We start from the raw sequence: 20,391 nt of genomic DNA, 5'->3' as shown, positions 1-20,391 counted from the left end.
TCTAGGGAATTTCATACTAAGAAAGGCATATCTTAACCATGAAGTTCAAAAAGTTACGTACACTCTCTATCTTGTATTTATCTATACCTATTATATATTCTTGAAACTAGTATCGGACGGGAATTCCTATCCTGGACCTCTTCTCTGTTCTCTAGACCTCATATCAAGATCTAGATTGAAATTGGAATTATAGGTATGCCGATAAAGGGCTGATAGGTTCTGATACACATCCAAGGTTGGCCGTTTAGAGAAGTGGACAGTAGTGGACCAGCTTAGTATTCGGGCCAATTGTCTGACTTGCTCTCTCCACTTCCCAATGATCGCCACCACTCAGAGTCCTTCAAAGGTTCAGTCTAACGGAAAAAGGACAAAAAAAAAAAAAAGAAAGAAAGAGAGAGAATTGAAGGAAGCTGGGTAATCGCTAGAGATTGGGTCAAAAAAAAAGGCCTTTCTCCCGATCAGACCACCCTCGCCCCCTCCCCGAAGCTACGTAGAAAATTCTCTTTTAGAAAAAGGCAGTCCTTTCTTCTCCAATCTTCCCCAATCCTCTCCAATCTTCTCCTCACACACTTTATCCATTCCCCGGTATTCAACATGGCCACCACTAACGAGCTCCCCGCCCTCGATGTTAACAGCTACGACTATATTGTCGTTGGCGGCGGTACCGCCGGCTGTGTGATTGCGGCACGCCTGGCTGAGTACCTCCCTAACAAGCGGACTCTGGTTATTGAGGGAGGTCCCAGTGATTTCATGGATGACCGCGTTCTGAACTTGAAGGAATGGCTCAGCTTGCTTGGAGGAGAGCTTGACTATGACTATGGTACCACCGAGCAGCCCATGGGTAAGGAGACTATTTCCCTAAAATTCTAAATAAGCTTGTGCTGACTATCCCCAGGTAACAGTAATATCCGTCACTCCCGCGCAAAGGTCCTCGGTGGTTGCTCGAGCCACAACACGCTCATCTCTTTCCGTCCCTTCGAGTATGATTGCCGTCAATGGGTTTCCAAGGGTTGCAAGGGCTGGGACTTTGAGACCTTCACCCGCATCATTGATAACCTGCGCAACACTATCCAACCAGTGCATGCCCGCCACCGTAACCAGCTGTGCAAGGACTGGATCCAGGCTTGCTCTACCGCCATGAAAATCCCTGTCATTGAGAACTTCAACGATGACATCCGCAAGACCGGTGAGCTGACCGAGGGTGTCGGCTTCTTCAACATCTCCTACAACCCCGATGACGGCCGCCGCAGCAGTGCCAGTGTCGCCTACATCCACCCCATTCTCCGTGGTGATGAGAAGCGCCCCAACTTGACCATTCTCACCAACGCTTGGGTTAGCAAGGTTAACGTTGAGGGTGATACCGTGACCGGTGTTGATGTTACTCTGCAGTCTGGTGTGAAGCACACTCTACGTGCTAAGAAGGAGACCGTTCTGTGTGCCGGAGCTGTCGACACCCCTCGTCTGATGATGCTCTCTGGTCTTGGTCCCCGTGAACAGCTGTCCGCACTCGGCATTCCCGTTGTGAAGGATCTCCCCGGTGTTGGTGAGAACTTGCTGGACCACCCCGAGAGTATCATCATGTGGGAGCTCAACAGCCCCGTGGATCACAACATGACCACCATGGACTCTGATGCCGGTATCTTCTTGCGTCGCGAGCTGCCCGACGCCGCTGGATTCGACGGCAAGATCGCCGACGTGATGATGCACTGCTACCAGATTCCCTTCACCCTTAACACCACTCGTCTCGGTTACGACGAGCCCGTGAACGCCTTCTGCATGACCCCCAACATCCCCCGCCCCCGCTCCCGCGGTCGTCTCTTCCTGACCTCCGCCGACCCCTCCGTGAAGCCTTCCCTAGACTTCCGCTACTTCACCGACCCCGAGGGCTACGACGCCGCCACCATCGTGGCAGGTCTCAAGGCCGCTCGTGAGATTGCCAAGCAGTCTCCCTTCAAGGAGTGGATCAAGCGCGAGGTTGCCCCCGGCCCCAAGGTGCAGACTGACGAGGAGCTATCTGAGTACGGTCGTCGTGTCGCCCACACTGTGTACCACCCCGCTGGTACTACCAAGATGGGTAACGTTGCCACCGACCCCATGGCGGTTGTGGACCCCACCCTGAAGGTCCGCGGCCTGAAGGGCATCCGTATTGCCGATGCCGGTGTCTTCCCTGATATGCCTAGCATCAACCCTATGCTGACAGTCCTGACCATTGGTGAGCGTGCTGCCGAGCTGATCGCTGGCGAGGCCGGTTGGTCTCGCAACCAGCCCCGTCTGTAAAGCAGGGGCTTATTACGCGTCAAAGATCTGATATGTATGTAAAAGTTACTTCTTCATTTTGGTCTTCATTTTTGGTTTTATTATAGCATATGAGCGAGCGGCGCATAGCTCCGCCAGAGTCGTGGAGGGATCGCCTTTGAATGCGGGCATCTTTTCGAATTCTGGTTCTCCCCAACGTCTGCGAGACAGACCTGTATCTTTTATTTATCTTGACACATACAATTGACTTGGATAAACTTGATATCCAATGATAAGTTTTGTTCTGTTGTTTGTTGTTTTGTTGTTTTGTTGGTATATTTCTTTTTTTTTTTTTTTTTTTGAAAAGAATTTGAAATTTGAAATTGAAAATCTTAAAAACAATTATTCGAACTGAAGATGGAGTTGCGCTGTGACCATGCGCTTGCATTCTATGCTCAATGCAAAACCATAACCTCAAAACGCCTGGAACCAAGATAAAGATAGAAGAGCTGTTGAACAAAGGTATGTCCGAAAAAAAAGTCAACTGAAGAAACCCCCGAAAAGAAACAGATCGCATCCAAGATCGAAAACGACCTCATACCCCCACAGTGGCCGCCTTGTCAGTATCGTGGATCTTAGCACCTAGCTTCCACACCTGATCAACCGTCAAGGTCGGACCAGTGAAGGGATCCTCACTCTCACTCAACACAATGAGATCAGCATCAGCACCACCTTGCAACGACCCCTTGACACCCTCCAATCCAAGCAGACGCGCCGGTGTAGCGGTGACGGCATTGATAGCCGCAGCCGTCGACGCACCCGACCAACGGCGGAAGTTGTTAACACACTCGATAAGGGTAGCTGAAGACCCAGCAATCTTGTCAGAGCCCTCAAGCGTCAACCGTGCACCGGTCTTGACAATCCGCTCGCCATTTGTCCACTCATAGACACCGTCAGGCAGACCACACAGACGCATGGCATCGGTAACCAAGATCAACCCATCTGGGTGCGCATTGTACGCGATCTTGATGGAAGTAGGATGCAAATGGATGCCGTCGGCGATGACACCGTAGAACGGCCTGCGGCGCTCACTCTGTCCCAGCAGACCAAAGATACCCGGGTTGCGGTGGTAGAAGGGCCGCATGGCATTGAATAGGTGGGTGACCATGCGGGCCCCCTTGTGTGTGGCTGCAACAGCCTGCTCGTAGGTTGAGTCGGAGTGGCCGATTGAGTAGATGATGTTGCGCTTGGCGATTTCAGGAATGTGGGCCATCATGTTCCCGACTTCGGGAGCGGCTGTAATCATCTTGATTGGACTGGCGCTGCCCATATTCTCGGCACCGTAGCAGTAGACGAGGTCGTCAAAGGTTTCCGCGGCGCGCAGTACTTCGGACTTGTGGATACCGTTGCGGCCGGGGCTGATGAAGGGGCCTTCGGCGTGTGCACCTAGTGACTCGGCGCCATCTTGGGGAATATGAGTTCCTGCTGTTGGGCCGAGGGAGGGGAGGACCTGAAAGAATCAAGATTAATATTTCTTTTCTTTTTCTCGTTCGGGGAGAAGTTCGAGTTGCTTAGAGCAGCTTGCGCTTTGCTTACCTTCCAGTATACCTCGGGGGTGGAGCTCACGAGGGTCGGCAGGTAGGAAGTGACACCGGTTCGGGCCAATCCACGGTTCACGACGCGCAAACCCTCATCGTATTTCTCTTTTGTTTCACAGGGTACAGAGAAATCAAAGCCATGGGCACCATTTAACTGGACATCGATCATGCCCGGGGCAATGATACGGCCGCCGAGGTCGATGATATTGTCGGGGGACAGGTGCAATCCATAGAAAGCCTCTTGATCCTTCAGGATCTTTCCGGTCAGAGAGTCAATCCAGAGATCTTGCTCGATCAAGTTCAAGCCGCACACCAGGCGACAGTTGGTGAACTTGGTAATGCGCGGGGTAGACGTCTTGCCCGGCATTATGAATGTTAGATCAGATTAGAGCATGGGAAAGAAAATAGACCGAAGGAGAAAGGGAAAATCCAGGTACATAAAGACATAAAGATCTTACAATGATGTAACAGTAGACTGTGTGACATTCGGCATGCCGATGTGGTATAGCATAGTGCATGTATACATTTGTAGTACTGGTATTATAAGATTGTATAAATTTGTATTAAATTTGTATCAAATTTGTATATAAAATTGTATCCATACAGATAAATACTCGGCCTGTAAATTACAGAACCCGTTGACAATACCGTATCTGATCTTACACACCCCCGCATGCGACGTACCCGCATGCGGGTTCTCGATGCAACATCTCTCTTTTTCCGTCACATTGGCAAAAGTGAACATCCTCAAAGCTCCTTATGTTGTATAATCTTCCTCTTTTCTGATTTGTCTCTAAATTATCAATGACTCCATCGTTTCTTATCCCTCAATCAACCGACATCAGTCATGTATGTCACGATCGAAAAAAATAATGGATCCTAAGATAAGCCGACCTCGTGTGACTCGGTTATATTAATTCGTTGTGTCTACTGAAACAGCCTTAGCTTCCTTTTCTAAAACAGAAAAAAAAAGGAAAAAAGAAAGAAAACCCCCTTTCCTATTTCAGAATTTGCCTTGGCAAAGAGATCAATCTACATTCTTCACCATTCTTCAGCTTGTTTTTTTCACGTGGAGAACATTCTTCGAGCCCCTTGGCTCGCTTGTTGATTGCTATTATTTTCTTTGTTGTGTTTCCCGTCCCCCCTGTAGATCTTGTTTCCTACAACCATGACTGAACCAGAGAAGCAAGAAAAAGAGAAACAAACCGAGAGGCCAACAGAACAATATGCGTCGATGGCTGCCTCGATGTCTTCTCCTGATCCCGAGTCAGGTGTGGACCAAGCGGTAATAGGCCCTGCATGGATGTACAAGTCACTATTCAAGATTGGCAAATGGCAGGCTCCTTACTTTGCCTCACCGGAGATGCAGCTATATCTGGTATCATTTGTCTGCTTTTTATGTCCCGGCATGTTCAATGCCGTCAGTGGTCTCGGTGGTGGTGGTCAGATTAACACTCACGATGTGAACAATGCCAACACTGCACTATACAGTACCTTCGCAGTAGTCGGTTTCTTCGCCGGCTCCATTGCTAATCGCATTGGTCTGCGACTCACCCTTTCCCTGGGTGGCTTCGGGTACTTCCTCTACGTGGCTGCGCTTCTCTCGTACAATATCAACCAAAACGCGGGTTTCCTCGTTTTCGCCGGAGCCCTACTAGGTGTCTGTGCTGGTCTGCTGTGGTGTGCCCAAGGTGCGGTCATGTTGAGTTATCCACATGAGCATGAGAAGGGAAAGTACATTGCTATCTTCTGGGTGATTTTCAACCTGGGGGGTGTCATTGGTAGCTTGGTATGTTGATTTACACACCTTGAAACTCCCACAAACCAAACAACATACTAATATATCAACAGGTCCCTCTCGGCCAAAACATGCACTCGACCGCCGGTAACGTCAACAATGGCACCTACATCGCCTTCCTTGTTCTAATGGCCATTGGCTTCGCTCTCTGCTGGTGTCTCGTCGATTGCAAGCACGTCCAGCGCAAAGACGGCTCGCGTGTGATTGTGATCAAGAACCCAACCTGGAAGTCCGAGTTCTTGGGTCTTTGGGAGACATTGATCCACGATTCGTACATTGTCATGATGTTCCCCATGTTTCTGGCTAGCAACTGGTTCTACGCGTACCACTTCAACGCAGTCAATCTTGCCTATTTCAACGTGCGCACTCGGGCCCTAAACAGTCTCCTATACTGGCTGATGCAGATGGTGGGTGCGTTCGTCTTCGGCAAATTGTTGGATTTGAAGGGTCTCTCGCGTCCGTGGCGCGCCAAGCTCAACTTTGGCGTTCTGCTCGCGATCACCATGGGCATCTGGGGTGGAGGATATGCATTCCAAAAGCGCTATACTAGGGAAACCAAGGGCCTCGATACGGATTTCACTGACAGCGACTATATTGGACCCATGTTCCTGTATATGTTCTACGGCTTCTATGACGCTGCGTTCCAGACCTGCACTTATTGGTACATGGGTTCTCTCTCCAACAACAGCCGCAAGTTGGCCAATTTTGCTGGTTTCTACAAGGGCATCCAGTCTGCTGGCGCTGCTGGAATGTGGAGGTAAGCAACCCCTGCTCTTTTTCTTCCCTCTGTCCTTTCTGTAACTAACAAACGCCTAGCCTGGATGCACAGGAGACCGCATACATGACCGAATTCGCCTCTTGCTGGGGTATTCTTGTTGGTAGTATGCTTTTCGCCTCTCCTGTGATCTTTTTCAAGGTCAAGGACAGCACTGCCGTCGAGGACGATCTGCGATTCTCCGATGAAACCGCCGCCGAAGTCCTGGGCCATACCAATGAAATGTCTGAGATGGATAAGCCTCATACCGAAACCCACACTCCTACCGAGACTCTCCGTGACCCTCACGAGGAGACTACCACCCAATAATGAACTATTGAGGGACTCAATCCCCGCCGATGATATGTATCACCACGCGGTTAATATTTGATTTAATCACCTTCTTTATCCTCGCTACATTGTGATGAAATACCTGCATTTACGAGGCGTGCTGGGTTCTTTTTTTTTTTTTTTCATACTCGCGAAAATCCCGGTCCCCAAGTGCACCAGGGGTCGTGAGGACCATACTCAACGAATACTTAATGTCAGTCAATTCTGTTTCCTTTGATGATCTTGTACATTATTTGGGGTGGCTCTACTTTCTATGCGCCAGTGACTCTCATTCGCGGGGGTATGCTTTAGGTTTACTATGGTTCTGGTAAATGCGTACGTACATGATAATGTAAATCTCAAACCGCAATGCTTTTGAATATTCATAATATTCAATCAGATCCACCCATGGACCTCACTCAATGCAACTCACCAAACCTAGAGGCCTTGGTCGCCGTAGGCAACGGTACCGAAGACTGGGTATGAGTCGCCGACTTGGGCCCAGATGAGCCAGAATTCTGCTTTAACTTCTTTTCTCCCTTGGGCAATTCCCACCCATTTAGCGTACGGTTAAACAGCTGCAATGAAGCCTCTGGCTGATAGTACGGCACCTCATGACCAGCCTCATAGACGCGGGTGAAAGAGAAGTTACCATATTCCCTCGTCTCACCATACTCGACACCATCGACGAGGAAGGGCGCATAACCCGCCTTTTGGAACTGCTTGCTGTGCTTGTATTTTGCCGCGAGGGAGATGGCCTCGCCACCGAACCAGTTGCAGATGTAATCTGCATCGCCGTAGATGAGGGCGACGCGGACGGGGCGGGAGAGGATGTCTTCCAGGTCTTCGAGGAAATTGGGCCAGACAAAATCGCCGGTTTGCTGGAAGGCGAAGTAGACTTCGTTGTTGGATTGTGTGTAGTTTACATCGACCCCTAAAGCATTCATTACCGAGTCTTTGGCGAGGTAGTTTTGGTAATAGCTTTCTGGGGTTGGGTCGTCACTCGGATGGCGGATATCGTAGGTGCCTCGGCCGCTAAACATGTAATATGGGCTTTCTGAGATTGGGGGAATTTTGTCAGTTACTTTGCGTAGATGTTATATGTAGAGGTATATGGGCATGATCTACATACCGACGTTGTCTCGGCACATGTTGGCTGCCTCGGCGCAAAGTGCGAGGTCGGATACCGAAGTGCGGTTTGTGAGCTTGCAGGTTGTGATTTGGTCCTGACAGCCGTTTGGCATTTCATTTGCAAATTTCATGTAGTTGTAAACTGTCTCGTTGATCTGTACATTCCTTGTTAGTGTGAAACTATATCATGGCACCCTTCGAAGACTTACAGCCTTGATGCCATAACTGTTGTTCACGGCAAATTCAGGGTAGTACTTGGCTTGAATTCCTTCATCGATGATACCATTGATGATCCCCAAGGTGTTGAAGTCGAGTTGAATGCCATCCTTGGTGCCGTTGGCAATCTTAAGGTTCTCTTCATAGAAGTGATCGAAGAACTTGCTAGTGTTAGAACTTCAGCGGATCTAATATGAGTTAGACAGGCGGTTGACTTACGGCAGGGCCATAATGTCTAAAAGAAGTCAATCATCAGATACATCAACGGGTGTTTTCAAAACCAGAGCAAACTCACCCTCCATAGCTTTCGGTCCATAGATTGAAGCTCTTCGACTTGATCTTTGAGTCCAGCTTGGGGAGACCACCTAGGAATCCCTGCAGGACTTCCCAGGTAGCTTTGGCAGCAAGTACAGTTGTATCAATTGCGGTAGCGTTGATGACTGGATAGCGACCATCGATACCTGCAAATGATGGGTCTTCATATGAGCCGGTGATAGGGTTAAGGGTGCCGGCTGCTTTCTCGGCGTAGGAGAAACCTGTGATTATATATTAGTTCGATGGTTAAAAAGAGAGTAAGAAAAACAAAAAAAAAAAAAAAAAAAAAAAAAGTTTTTCATACCAACACCCAGTGGCTGAGAGAGGAATAGCATATTTGAGACCTCATTCCATGAGTTCTTGTTGATATACGATTCATTATTCTTGTTGACACCACAGGGGCCCAATTCCTCGAACAATCCGATCAAAGAGTCACTACCCGGTCCGCCATTTAGCCACAAAGTGATTGGCGCATTTTCAGGGTCATGGCGAGCCTCGAAGAACCAGAAGAAAGTGTGCTCTGTGGGGGAGAGGTCCACATAACCCGCATAAGAGTTGACTCCCGGGGTAGTTTCACACACACCCTCTTTGCCCGGCTCTTTATAGCGAATGGTGACATTATTAGCTGTCTTTATAGTCTTGACATCTGTTGGGTGTTCGGGCAGCTGACGACGGAAGAAGGCTTCTAAGCTATCATCCGACGGCACTGCGAGTGCCGCTACAGCCGGCAGTAGTGGAACCCAATGGGAGATACGCATAATGGGCTTATTTGGGGACCGTTATAAGTACAGATTATTGGGGGGCTTGCGGGGATACTTATAGTCCCAGAAGAGGGGGAAATAAACTAGTTAATCGTACAGAGTATATGATAAGCAGTTCACGCAATGATTAGGGAAAAGGTCGGTGAAATGTAAACGGCGCATTCGATCGATCTCCGTTGGAGTTCCGGAGGAAGGTAGCATTGTTTTTACGAGGGGAAAAGTGTAAAAACTCCACCTAAAGTTGTTGGAGGCTCATTTATTCGACTGGAAGTTGGGGTGTTGAGGGGAAAGATCGACGGCGCTAGATTGTACTTGGAGACAGCCTACAGGGCTGTGTCTCTCGTCGCCAAAGAACAGGGATCTCAATTGGTGCCAAGGAGCTATAGGCTCCAACGAGACAAGGATTGTCACCTTTTGGCAAAGAAAACTATTATGACGTGCTGTGTTTATGTGTTTATGGACTTTTTTTTCTTATGGGAAAATATTCCAACATAGACATATCTTTATCCATTGGTGTTTTATGAAATTATCATTAATAGAGCTAATAGAAACGTGGTGTTGCCTGCACTCTGGATAATAGGAACAGGCCTCGAGTAGCATAGCATATAGGTCAGACCGTAGATTATAGCCACAACCAGCGATATTTATATAGTCTAGCTCTTGCGGCTGTGGTTCCTACGTAGGAAGGGTCTTGGATATAATTAGATATAAGCCCACAATAGGCCAATTGATGGACTTGAAAAAAAGGAATTGTACAGTCAACCAACCAAATGCTTTTCAGATCTTTCTACAAATACAGCCAATTGAAAATGAAGATGGGAAGAAGAGAAGTGGAGGAAGAACCCGACCCCTATATAACTCGAGTGCCTACCTAGGTAAACATCCAGATGACTAAGCAGACAAAACAAAGCGGGATAATATACGGAGTATATATATAATATAATATAATATATAATGACTATATAATATATATAATTATATCATCTGGTGTGAGATGGTTCGACATCAACTAGTTATATATTTGGTTATATAGGACATATGTGTGGAAGCCTGAGGCACCTGAAAGTCTCCTGTATTATGTGCTGTATACTCCGTACAGTATACTCCATTGGGGTTTCAAATCGACTGCTTCTACTCCGGAGAGTTGCCGATCTGACTTGAATGGTTAGAATTTCTGCCTATCATTTCCTATTTCCTCTTTCCTCTTTTCTTTAGAACTAAAAATACGGAGTAAGAGGTTATAGGTTCTTTTCCCCTAACGTCATCTTTGCCTAGCCACATCATGCATATGTACCCAAGCCTCGTATTATCTTCGCCACGTTTCACACCAATATTGAAAGGACCTGTCTATGTTGGAGGGAGATCAGAAGAGAACATAGGGCCCCTGGAGCTAAACCCGGAACAACCGTTGATCCGAAATTAGGTGCGGTCTCAGACTCTCCGATCGTCCCAGCCCCAGTTGATTGGATTCATTTCCACGATGGATCGATCGATGATGATTGGTTCAACTGGTGTGTCAAGTGGGAATAAGTGGGGATAAGTGAGAATAAGTGCGAATAAGTGGAAATATACCGAACAAAGATGGGCGTTGACCCCCTGGCTACACGTAATAACAGCCCCATAATAAGGACAAAGAAAATAAAATGGTTGTAGTCATTTCCTCTCATGGCATCTGCTCCGATACACACGTTCTTGACTTGAAAGGGGCTCCAATGCTCCCTGTTTACATGTAAATTGGGGTGTTTCACTGGTGAAACTGTGTCTCCAGACTTCCAAGGACATCAAACAGAGCAAAGTATTCAAAGTAAGTCAGATCCACTTCTATTGATTCTCGATCTCTTCTGATCCCATATCAAAAGTAATACCCTTGCATGATCCCAACACCAGCCATCTCCAGTCCAGCCCATCTACACCATGACCAAAGTCACTTTGGGCTGGTTGCGATTGTGATTTTATAAATGGATAGGGGGGAGGCCAACTATATCAAAGCCTCCAAAAATTATTGTCTGATTTGCAACTGAGAAGTTCATATATCTAAAGTGTGCCACCCCGAATTTGGAGACGGTCTATACATATATACTCTGGAACGTCGACCGTGCACGTGTGATAGGTCATGGATTCTACGGAGACTCCCCTTCACACGCCCGAGGATGTTGAGAACGAGCAACCAGTCCAGAAAACATCTCCTTACCCATCCCATCCCATTACCCAACTTCAGGGCGCGTTTGAAGAATCAATCGTGGAGACGACCGATGGCTCATTAACTAAATGGGTTGTCAACATTGACGCACAAACACGGCGGCGCGATCTATTAGAGAATGATGAATATGAGCGGCTGTGTGGGCGGAAATGGCGCCAAAGGGCCTCTGAAAAGTGAGCAAACCCATACTCCGTCGAGTATGAGAAAAAAAAAACCACAAAAAAACCACAAAAAAACCGAACTAACCTAACCATCCAGATATCATCCATTTTGGAAACTGGTTTCCCAAATGGTCTTCGGAGTCCACCTCCTATCCAAGAGCCTGGCAAAATCCGAAGTCTCGGTCATGAAGATTCTACAGAAACATGTGAATGAGTTGGATGGCTTTTTGGAAAGGACCACCGAAGACTTTTTGATTGTCCGACTAGACGTTCGCACTCGAATTCAGTATCTCGGTCTACCACTGAGAAATCTCGATGTCTTCGATGAAATGCTGGAAGACCGGAATTTCCGGCTATCGGTTGTCGCCTATAACGATCAGATCGAGCATTCCATTGAGCGATTCACCCTTGCCATTACAGACTCACTTAAGGACCTACAAAAGGCAAAGGAGGCCCTGGGTGCCCTGTGGTTCTACTTCCGCAAACTTACAGACGAGGGTTGCTTTAAGTCCGAGAGCCTCAAAGCGTTTCAGCAGGCCATGGTGGATAATATGGAGGGCTGGATTGTCGCCATCTCAAAGCTTCGTCGACGGGGCACTGCTCTTCAAAAGGCCCTGGCCCAACTTGGTTTGGCGACTACAGAAATGCAGCGACGGGTGGGGATAGCGAGTAGAAAGGATGTGGTGAGGTCACCAGCCTTGGTCTTGGAGGGTTCAATTCCAGCTAACCATCACACAGCGATCGTTTATTAAACAGACCAGCAAGGCTGTAAACCGAAAAAAGTCAGTCAAACAAAGACTGTTTGATAGAGAACGGCCGACATCAGAAAAACCTCTTCCTCGCGATCCATTATCAAAACCAAAGAGGACATCAACAGCTTTCAAGCAGTTTCAGAGTCCCCCTGCAGCTAAAGATCGATCCGACACCCCCGCCGATCAACCCATCCTGGGCGATGGCCTTCGGCGCAGGATCTTGAGCCGGGCCAGATCATGCAGTGCTCTTATAGCGGATGCCAGCGCAGGCGCCAGCAACGAACCACCACCTCCCCTTCCATCGACATCCGGAAGGCTCAAGCGCAGGCTCTCCAGGCCCTTCCTACTACCAAAAAGATCTGCCAGCGAGAAAATCGACTTGGACCAAAGTCGACCGAAAACAGCACCTTCCCAACCCTCACGACTCTCGCGCAACATCTCCATAGAACAACTCCGGGCATTCTGCACCACCCCACGCCCTCGAACCGGACAATCCACAGTCAAATCACCCACACAAGCGCGACAGGAAGCCCACAACCAACTCACGAACGGCCGAGAAACCATGAAGGAACAGATATCCCAGTTCCTGAAGACAGATCGCGTAGTCGAGGCCTGGGATAGCGTATCCAAGAACGCGTGCTGTACCCTCCCGATCGCCAAGACGAAAGAGTGGCCCAGCAGCATCTTCCGAACCAAGTCTTCTACTACCCTAGAAAATCGGGGCAACGGCAACGGCACCGTCTCCGGGCCGGACCTGGATAGACAGATGTCCTGGGTACAGGAGACATTCGACGTATTACCTACCTATTCATTCAAAACAAAACCTGACATGTCACCCCGGATCCATGTTCTATCGGTGCATATGACGCATGAGGAAGCTAATGGGGTAGGTGAGAGAGAGGCGAGTTTGGATTTAAAAAGTGAACTCGGGTCGAGTATCACGGCGTTGCCGGCTGTGCCGCCATCCATTTCACCGGTTAGTTATTACGATGGATTTTGCAGATTCATCATTGCTGATTTTAGTATACAGATTGCATTGGAACATCGATCTAGATTGATCGACTGTGCATAAGCTTGAGTAGTACATCACCACTTGGGTGTCAATTATAAGAGAGATATAGAGATATAAAATTATAGAGAATTCAACCTAACATGCACAGCCATGTGCGTATTCATTTAATTTTTGATATTTAATAGAAGACTACGGGAGTATACGTAGTATACTCGATACTACGTATACTCTGGACTCCTGCCGAGGTATTCGTATAGCGTCAGCCCTGCGCCCCAACTGCGCCACCCCAGTCTCCCCATTTTTTGGATTGGAAATTCTTTCACTTTGCTTCTTCTTCTTCTTTTTATTTTTTTATTATTTTTATTTGAAAGACATTCTTCAACGGAATCCAATTTTCTGGATTTCTAATACCAAGTACCAGTACCAACCTCACCATACAAAATAGGGCGGGCAGACAAGTCACAGTACCTTCCTTCCCGAAACTGCAGCCTAAAGTGCCAAGGACCCACCGCTTTCATACCAGCCCTCCCCCATTGACGTCGAGCATCTCATATCTTTTGGCGTTACATTCTTCTCTCCCAGATTTCGGATTCTTCACTTTTTCTCTCTTCTCATAATCAGCCATGCCAGTCATATACCCTCGATACTGGTAAGTACTATGATAATATGATAACTTGTCAACATTTCACTGATTCCCTCACAGCTCGGGTTACTATGGAAGTGATGACTGCTATTCTACCTGGGACTCATGGGGTCGCTGGGTAGCATTCGCCGTCATCGTCGGTGTAGCCTTTCTACTTTTCTTCAGTTTTGCGTGAGTCTTACCCTTGTCTTCCATGCGATACCTCTCGATCCTAATGAAGCCTTGTTCCAGATGCTTCAACGCACGCCGCCGCCGAAATCATGGTCAACGCCCTCTCACAGGAACCGGGTGGATGGCTCCTCCTCCGGGTCCTCCTCCGCCAAACCAACCCATCTACCAGCAACCGCCCTATGGTGACCCTTACTACCAGCAAAATGCGCCCCCACAATACAGCCCGAACCCTCAGCATCATGGCTACTTTGGTGCGCAAAGTGCACCACCACAGCAGCAAGGTATCGAGTTGCAACAGCCTCCGAATGCGTACGGTGTCCACGGATATGCGCCGCCCCCTGGCCCGCCGCCCAATGGCAACAAGGACTAAACTTTTACGCATCTTTCCAAAGCTTAATCTCCATGGCTTTGAAGGTCTTCCGATATTGCATGTCTCTCGATAAATATGCTGGAAGTTAATGGTTTACGGCGTTGTCAACTGCGAAACATGGCCCTTTTTTTGATTTGATCGCATACCCGCGTGGGTGGATGTTTTAGTTTATCTTTTTTTTCCCTTTATTTTTCTTTTACCACTTAATGCTTCCTTATGTTTCCCATGTCACATTTAACTGAAGTTCAGCTAAAGTTCAAGCATTTGGTCTGCAGCCTGAGATTCCTGAAAGAATGGAACTTGGGGTTTATGAAGTTCTGAGATTTCGCGTACATTGTTTGTCTCTTAATGATATATATCTTGAACGGCCAAATGGATTTGAATAAAATGATCCTAATTAGAATTACACCATCTATTCAAACTTGACTGGTTCTTAATTGATTCATTTTGGGACACTATGTAATTTGTTCGCCCGGTTTCAGAACAGAAGGCCCAATTGGCAAATGTTTTGAGACTGAATTGGTTGGATTCGTCCATTTAACAACTCAGTTCTCAATTGTAAATCAGCCTCGTAGATTGGTGAACATCCGTAAACATCCATAGGTGTATTCTGATTGATATATTTTTTTTTGATATAGCGGATGAGTGCCCCAGGCACCCCATCTCCGCCCTATATCCCGCTCCGCCCTGCATTTTCCTCAATGCGACAACCTCCAAATGGATATCGATGACATTCTCGCATCAGTGGACCACGGTCCAGGCGCCAGTCCGGAGTCTGCAGCGCTGGACCACCAGCTCCTCACGCGCTTTTGGGTAGCCGAACGTGCTGTGTCGGAGGTACTACCATGGCCGGCGCCACTGATGGAGCGCATAATGGACCGCGTGCGGATACAGGTACACAGCAGCTACCCAGCAATGCTCCCTAAAATGCAGATTGCTAATTACAATCTCGCCATTTACAGATTGAAACAATCGAAGATCTCGCCGCATCATCAGACACAACCCTCCCAACAACCGCAAACACACACAACCCCAACCTCAACCTCCGCCTCTCAATCCTCCAAACCGACCTCGCCCGCAGCCAATACATAGTGCGCAGTCTTTTACGAGCCCGACTAGCCAAGATAACAAAATACAGCATGCACTACCTAGTCCTGCTCGCCTCGCGCAACAAAAACCCCCTCGCCTCGCAAACACAATCAACTGCTTCCTCGCAGAACCCAAACCAGCAGCCCGAGGACTCGGTACCGGATATATCAGAGTTGACAGATCTGGCACCGCTGTCGGCACCGGAATCATCCTTCCTGCATGCACATCAGACGCTCCTAGCGGGCCACTACGCGGGGTCATTTATGGGGGCGTTCCCGCGGCAGCTGAGGCGGCTAGATGATAATGCCGGTGGAACGAGTATGATCCAGGGGCCGGAATTGCGGGAAGTTGTCTTTGTTCGGTGTCTTGGGGCCGAAGTTCCTGTTGTGGTTGGTGGGGAGGAGGAGCAATATGAGACGGGGGTTACGATGCGGATGGGGGATGTTTGGGTTGTGAGATGGGAAGGGGTTAAGGGGGCTTGGGAGAGAGGGGAGGTGGAGTTATTGTGATTTCATTTTTTTCCATTCATTTTTTGGAGTCCTTTTGGACTGGGTTTGATATTCGACTTCATCATAGCGGAGTGGCGTTATTGGGGTGTTTCTTTCTTTCTTTTTTTTTTTTATGATATATTGTCTTATTTCTATGATCTAGACAATTGGTGGAGAGATGAGAGATACGATGCAAAGTCCTGCCAAGGTAGTTTCCATTGGCCTGGCTGTCAGTAAATATCAAAACATCAAATCAGATGGGTTTCGGTGAATTTCATTTCAATCCCGTAAAAGACGCCAATCGCTAAGCTCAGAGAAACGCACTGAAAGAAAAGAAAAACAACACAAACACCGAGATGCGAGGACATCCCAGATCGTAAAATCATAAGAAACCAGAGTAAAGGAGTAGTCCAGATCGAAGGGCAGCTTGCCATGATCACTGAGATGGTCTGACTTTATGCGACATACCCGTAGGTAGGCGGCTCTTCAGAGACTCGCTCCAGGTATTCGCGGTCAATCAGACTCTCGATACGACGCTTGATCATGTTCACATCTGGAACAAAGCGAGCGGAAAGTTGCGAAAGGGTTTCAGTCATTAGTTGAGAATGAGTAAGCGTTTTGCGTTGTCTGGCAGAGGTTAGTTGGTCAGATCATATACGAGGGATAAAAGGATATAAGGAGAGAAAGGCACATACTTCATAATGCGGACGACGGCAGCTTCGATAGTACCATTGCGCTCGTCATTCATTTTCTTTTCAGTGACCTTGCGTTGATCTTGATTCTCGACCTTGTTCGCACCGCCGCTGACAACTCCGATACGCACTTTCACAAAGGGACTGTGGAAATCATGGTTGAAAAGGAAGCGGTCGGTGGGTTTTACCTCCTTGCTCATAGGATCCTTCTTCAAAACCCGAGTCTTTGGGGCGACGGCAAGCGATTGCAAGTTGCGGATTAGGTCGTGGTCTTGGATCCGGGTGCGAGTTTTAATATCGTCATATGTGAGAGCTTCGCCATCTGCGATGTCGTTGAATAATAGCAGGATGACCATGGCATATGTTGACACGTTGAGTTCATAGCGCTGGACTTTCCCACTGGAGCGTACGAAGGTGGCTCGAAGATCGCCAGTGCCCATGCTGGCTTGCCACGACAGTTTGCGGCCGCTGTGCTTGTCGAGATAAAACCTCTCAAAGCTTTGTTTCAGTGTATCAATTTCCCGTGGGAAAATGCAAGGCAATTGGACTGTTCCCTCTTTGCTTGCCATTATCTCCATCGGCCACATGGTACTGGTGAGAACGTTGATCTCCAGATCCACAGGTTTCTGGTCAGGATCACCATTGCGCGCAATGTGCTCCTTGTAATTGGTGGTAAGATCTTCGGAGATGGTCATGTCCTTGAACATGGACTCTATGCGTTGAGTGAACTGATTGCCGACCTCCAACTTCATTTTGGAAATCATTTGCCTCTCTGCATCCATGCTGACAGAGCGTTTCATCAAAAGACGGCGTGATAGATGCTTCTTATAATAGGTCTCAAATAGATCCTTGTCTTTGATGTAGCGCAGAAGTGTGATTCCGTTGTCAAGGAGAACATCTACCTCGCTTTCTGTCTTTCCCTTAATGCCCTTCTTCAAGTTTTCATCAAAAAAGAGAGACAGATACTCCGAGTTGCGCGAGTTCATGTTGATGAAGTTGGCGAAGCTAGCCCCAATTGAGCTCTGCATGCCCTGGTCGGAGGCGAAGGCATTCTCCCAAATGCCATCGAATTTCCGCTTCAGGCCGAGAATGTCATCGACCCAGCGGATTGCTGACACTGTTTGCTGATTCTGAGGTCTTTCTCTGTCCTTCCCTTTCTCGGGCTTTTTCTCCTTTTCGCCATCTTTCTCTGCCGATGGGGCTGGGGCTTGTGGAAGGAGTATAGACGAAGTATTGATCTCTTTGCCCATTTCCACAATCCGCTTGTTAACCATGTTTGTCAAAGCTTGCTTCTTCTTGTCGACTCTTTTATTGAGCATGTATACATTCCGTAGCCCATCCAGCTGATCGTGGTCTAGCATGCGCCGGACACCGGTTCCTTCGAGATTGACGACTTCTTCAATATTGTTCCGGATTAGCTGCTCGTCGAGCAGCTCAAGGACCTTCGGCTCTGTCGTGACTGACAACATATAACGGCATCGCTCCTCCTCTTCAGTGATCCGCTGGGTTGCGAGCCGGCAAAACGTGGCAGCATCCCCCATTTCTAACAGTCGTTGCCCTTCTGCTTGGTAGAACTCCTTACTCGTTTTAAGAAAGGCTGGTTCAAACTCAGTCAGATAAAGCTTTGAGCTCTCCTCCTCTGTGGCAGTTTCGTAGAGGCCCTCCAACATTTGGATGCAGTGGCGGATGAGCGGCCTCTCAATTATGTGCCCAGAACGTTCCAGTTGGACCATGAATAGTATCGTGGATTCGAGCACATCCATAACAGTCAAAGCAGAGCCGGCACGGACGGGAGCTCGTAGGATATGGTCACGGAATAGAGCCATGCAGGCCACATAGATAGGTGGATGGGTACGACTTGCTACCATACGGTCCTGGGTAAGAAGTTAGAACATTGTAGCAATACCTTGGAGTGTAAAAAACTCACCATATACATCAAAACATCGGTAACCATGCCCATACCCAATTGATGATCTTCCCAAGCATCCTTCAGCACAGTGAGAAACTTCTCCCCCGCTTCCCTCCTCTCACTCGACTGGTCCTGCGCATCGGTAGATTTTTGCGCACGCACTAAGCTCGACGAAATTGAATCAACGACGAGGGTTCGGACGTTGGTTTTCAGCCAGTCTTGTTCCAGTTGTTTGACTTGCTCGTAAAGATCGGGAGCCCGCATCATCAACACGATCTTGTAGGCGTGGCGGTAGATCTCTTCGAATGCCAGGGTTGAGGCATTTTTAGTATTAATTTCAGTCAAGGACGACGAGAGGACTGTCCATATAGAATCGAAATCTTCAGTATTGGCATGGGAGACTCCCTAGAAGTATAGTTAGTGGATAGCCTCATAGTTTTGACCCCGCGGTGTCAACGAACCCTTCGGGGAGCTCGAATCTTGTGACGAGCCCTCATTGCTGCCATCTTGAAGGCAACAGTAAAACCAAGAGAATGTGAGTGAATAGAGATCTCAAGTAAAAAAAAAAAAAAAGGTGAAGGAGAACTGCTCTCTTCTCTCCGCGGAGGCCAACCCCGGAAATTCTAAAGTTCCGCCTGTCGCTGACCGAGCATCGTCATTTCACTGTTTCTTCTTTTTTCTTCTTCCCTGAGTTTCTCTTTGAGTTGCAAATATCTCTACTATCTTTGATCTTCTTTCTCTGTCAGCTTTTAAATACCCTCACATACCATCGTCATGCGCTCTTTCACCTCGGGTCTCCGCCCATTGAACGCTCTTGTGTCGCAAGCGCAGTCATCCACTGCTGTTGCGCGTACACAATCTTCACGCTTCCTCTCAACACAATCCCTTTCTCTACACTCAGCTCGCCCATCATCTCTTTTCCCTCGCCCGCAACGAATCTTCGCGCAGACTCAACTCCGATACAACTCCCGTGCTCCTCGCCCTCTCACCGAATCACCTAAGAGCCAGGCCGAGCAAGAGGCAGAATGGGAAGCGCAGAACCAGGAGCGTCGCAAAGATGAGGAAGCCTACCGCATTACATTCACCTGCAAGCCGTGTGGTAATCGCTCATCGCACCGCATGTCCAAGCAAGGCTACCACCGTGGAACTGTCCTCATTCAGTGTCCCTCATGCAACTCGCGCCATGTCATGAGTGATCACCTTGGTGTTTTCTTTGAAGAGAAAACAACCCTGGAAGATATCCTGAAAGAAAAGGGTCAGACATTGACCCACGGCCACACCGAGGGTAATCTGGAATTCTGGGAGGATGGATCTGTGAAGAGTTATGATTTGGAGGGCAAGGAGATCCTAGGAGCACGCGGTGATGATAAGTCCAGTGATGATAAGTCGACTTGAGTCCATCTGAAGTGAGGTTTCTGTATGGATTCTTGGTGGATTCGGTGCATACGAGGTGTTTTGTTTGTCTCATTGGGCGTGTATATTATGAAAGACTCTCTACTCTCAGCATGGCAGGATCCAAGCATCGACGAGAAAAAGGATATATTGGGGACTTTGTATATTAGAAATCACTTCGACTGAATTCTCAGTCAACCCCCTTAATTTCATGGGAAATTCGATATTTAAAAAGACTAAAAGAGAAGACAAGATCTGTACAGAAGACATCGAATTGTTCTGAAAAGGTATATACAATGCAAGTATAATATAGTCATCCATTCCACCAAAACGCCCATTTTTTTGTATGCCAATAACACCATTTCATGAGAAAT

General features: G+C 48.0%; 9 protein-coding genes across 9 annotated transcripts; 6 read left to right on the top strand and 3 right to left on the bottom strand.

The window, feature by feature from the left end:
* Nucleotides 1-594: 594 nt before the first annotated feature.
* On the top strand, nucleotides 595-2,277 carry N7487_011717 (GMC family oxidoreductase; the record flags this gene model as incomplete). Its single annotated transcript, XM_056879447.1, has 2 exons — nucleotides 595-841; nucleotides 896-2,277. The coding sequence occupies 2 exons, from the start codon at nucleotides 595-597 to the stop codon at nucleotides 2,275-2,277; spliced, it is 1,629 nt and encodes a 542-aa protein (XP_056724766.1).
* Nucleotides 2,278-2,830: 553 nt separating this feature from the next.
* N7487_011716 (N-acetylglucosamine-6-phosphate deacetylase) lies at nucleotides 2,831-4,200 on the bottom strand (the record flags this gene model as incomplete). The annotated part of the gene is made up of 2 exons (XM_056879446.1): nucleotides 2,831-3,745; nucleotides 3,832-4,200. The coding sequence occupies 2 exons, from the start codon at nucleotides 4,198-4,200 to the stop codon at nucleotides 2,831-2,833; spliced, it is 1,284 nt and encodes a 427-aa protein (XP_056724765.1).
* An 801-nt stretch (nucleotides 4,201-5,001) lies between these two features.
* Nucleotides 5,002-6,715, top strand: N7487_011715 (unc-93 family MFS transporter; the record flags this gene model as incomplete). Its single annotated transcript, XM_056879445.1, has 3 exons — nucleotides 5,002-5,622; nucleotides 5,685-6,388; nucleotides 6,448-6,715. 3 exons carry the CDS (start codon nucleotides 5,002-5,004, stop codon nucleotides 6,713-6,715), a joined length of 1,593 nt encoding a protein of 530 aa, XP_056724764.1.
* A 419-nt stretch (nucleotides 6,716-7,134) lies between these two features.
* On the bottom strand, nucleotides 7,135-9,135 carry N7487_011714 (S10 family peptidase; the record flags this gene model as incomplete). The annotated part of the gene is made up of 6 exons (XM_056879444.1): nucleotides 7,135-7,772; nucleotides 7,848-8,001; nucleotides 8,056-8,223; nucleotides 8,282-8,297; nucleotides 8,358-8,598; nucleotides 8,682-9,135. 6 exons carry the CDS (start codon nucleotides 9,133-9,135, stop codon nucleotides 7,135-7,137), a joined length of 1,671 nt encoding a protein of 556 aa, XP_056724763.1.
* Nucleotides 9,136-11,251: 2,116 nt separating this feature from the next.
* On the top strand, nucleotides 11,252-13,323 carry N7487_011713 (uncharacterized protein; the record flags this gene model as incomplete). Its single annotated transcript, XM_056879443.1, has 4 exons — nucleotides 11,252-11,511; nucleotides 11,597-12,182; nucleotides 12,238-13,227; nucleotides 13,282-13,323. The coding sequence occupies 4 exons, from the start codon at nucleotides 11,252-11,254 to the stop codon at nucleotides 13,321-13,323; spliced, it is 1,878 nt and encodes a 625-aa protein (XP_056724762.1).
* Nucleotides 13,324-13,886: 563 nt separating this feature from the next.
* N7487_011712 (resistance to Congo red protein) lies at nucleotides 13,887-14,447 on the top strand (the record flags this gene model as incomplete). Its single annotated transcript, XM_056879442.1, has 3 exons — nucleotides 13,887-13,912; nucleotides 13,967-14,077; nucleotides 14,138-14,447. The coding sequence occupies 3 exons, from the start codon at nucleotides 13,887-13,889 to the stop codon at nucleotides 14,445-14,447; spliced, it is 447 nt and encodes a 148-aa protein (XP_056724761.1).
* Nucleotides 14,448-15,164: 717 nt separating this feature from the next.
* On the top strand, nucleotides 15,165-16,045 carry sld5 (putative GINS DNA replication complex subunit Sld5; the record flags this gene model as incomplete). The annotated part of the gene is made up of 2 exons (XM_056879441.1): nucleotides 15,165-15,341; nucleotides 15,410-16,045. 2 exons carry the CDS (start codon nucleotides 15,165-15,167, stop codon nucleotides 16,043-16,045), a joined length of 813 nt encoding a protein of 270 aa, XP_056724760.1.
* Nucleotides 16,046-16,433: 388 nt separating this feature from the next.
* Nucleotides 16,434-19,170, bottom strand: N7487_011710 (cullin family protein). The gene is made up of 4 exons (XM_056879440.1): nucleotides 19,087-19,170; nucleotides 18,644-19,030; nucleotides 16,720-18,590; nucleotides 16,434-16,651 (listed from the first exon to the last, which is right to left on the bottom strand). Exons 1-4 carry the CDS (start codon nucleotides 19,129-19,131, stop codon nucleotides 16,480-16,482), a joined length of 2,475 nt encoding a protein of 824 aa, XP_056724759.1. The 5' UTR covers nucleotides 19,132-19,170; the 3' UTR covers nucleotides 16,434-16,479.
* A 229-nt stretch (nucleotides 19,171-19,399) lies between these two features.
* On the top strand, nucleotides 19,400-20,020 carry N7487_011709 (DNL-type zinc finger protein; the record flags this gene model as incomplete). The annotated part of the gene is made up of 1 exon (XM_056879439.1): nucleotides 19,400-20,020. One exon carries the CDS (start codon nucleotides 19,400-19,402, stop codon nucleotides 20,018-20,020), a length of 621 nt encoding a protein of 206 aa, XP_056724758.1.
* Between the last annotated feature and the right edge of the window lie 371 nt (nucleotides 20,021-20,391).

This window comes from Penicillium crustosum, assembly GCF_028827405.1.
Source record: "Penicillium crustosum strain IBT 35664 chromosome Unknown utg000005l_segment0_segment0, whole genome shotgun sequence".
NCBI classification, from domain to species: domain Eukaryota; kingdom Fungi; phylum Ascomycota; class Eurotiomycetes; order Eurotiales; family Aspergillaceae; genus Penicillium; species Penicillium crustosum.
The sequence above is the reverse complement of the archived record's forward strand: the minus strand, read 5'-3'. Positions and strand labels throughout refer to the sequence as shown.

Excerpts from the sequence above, each read along its gene's own strand:
- N7487_011710 (XM_056879440.1), bottom strand. The coding sequence starts at position 19,131 with ATGGCAGCAATGAGGGCTCGTCACAAGATTCGAGCTCCCCGAAGG. Across the intron at positions 19,031-19,086 it reads AGATTCGAGCTCCCCGAAGG|GGAGTCTCCCATGCCAATAC; the intron begins GTTCGTTGACAC and ends CTATACTTCTAG. Across the intron at positions 18,591-18,643 it reads CCGATGTTTTGATGTATATG|GACCGTATGGTAGCAAGTCG; the intron begins GTGAGTTTTTTA and ends CTTCTTACCCAG.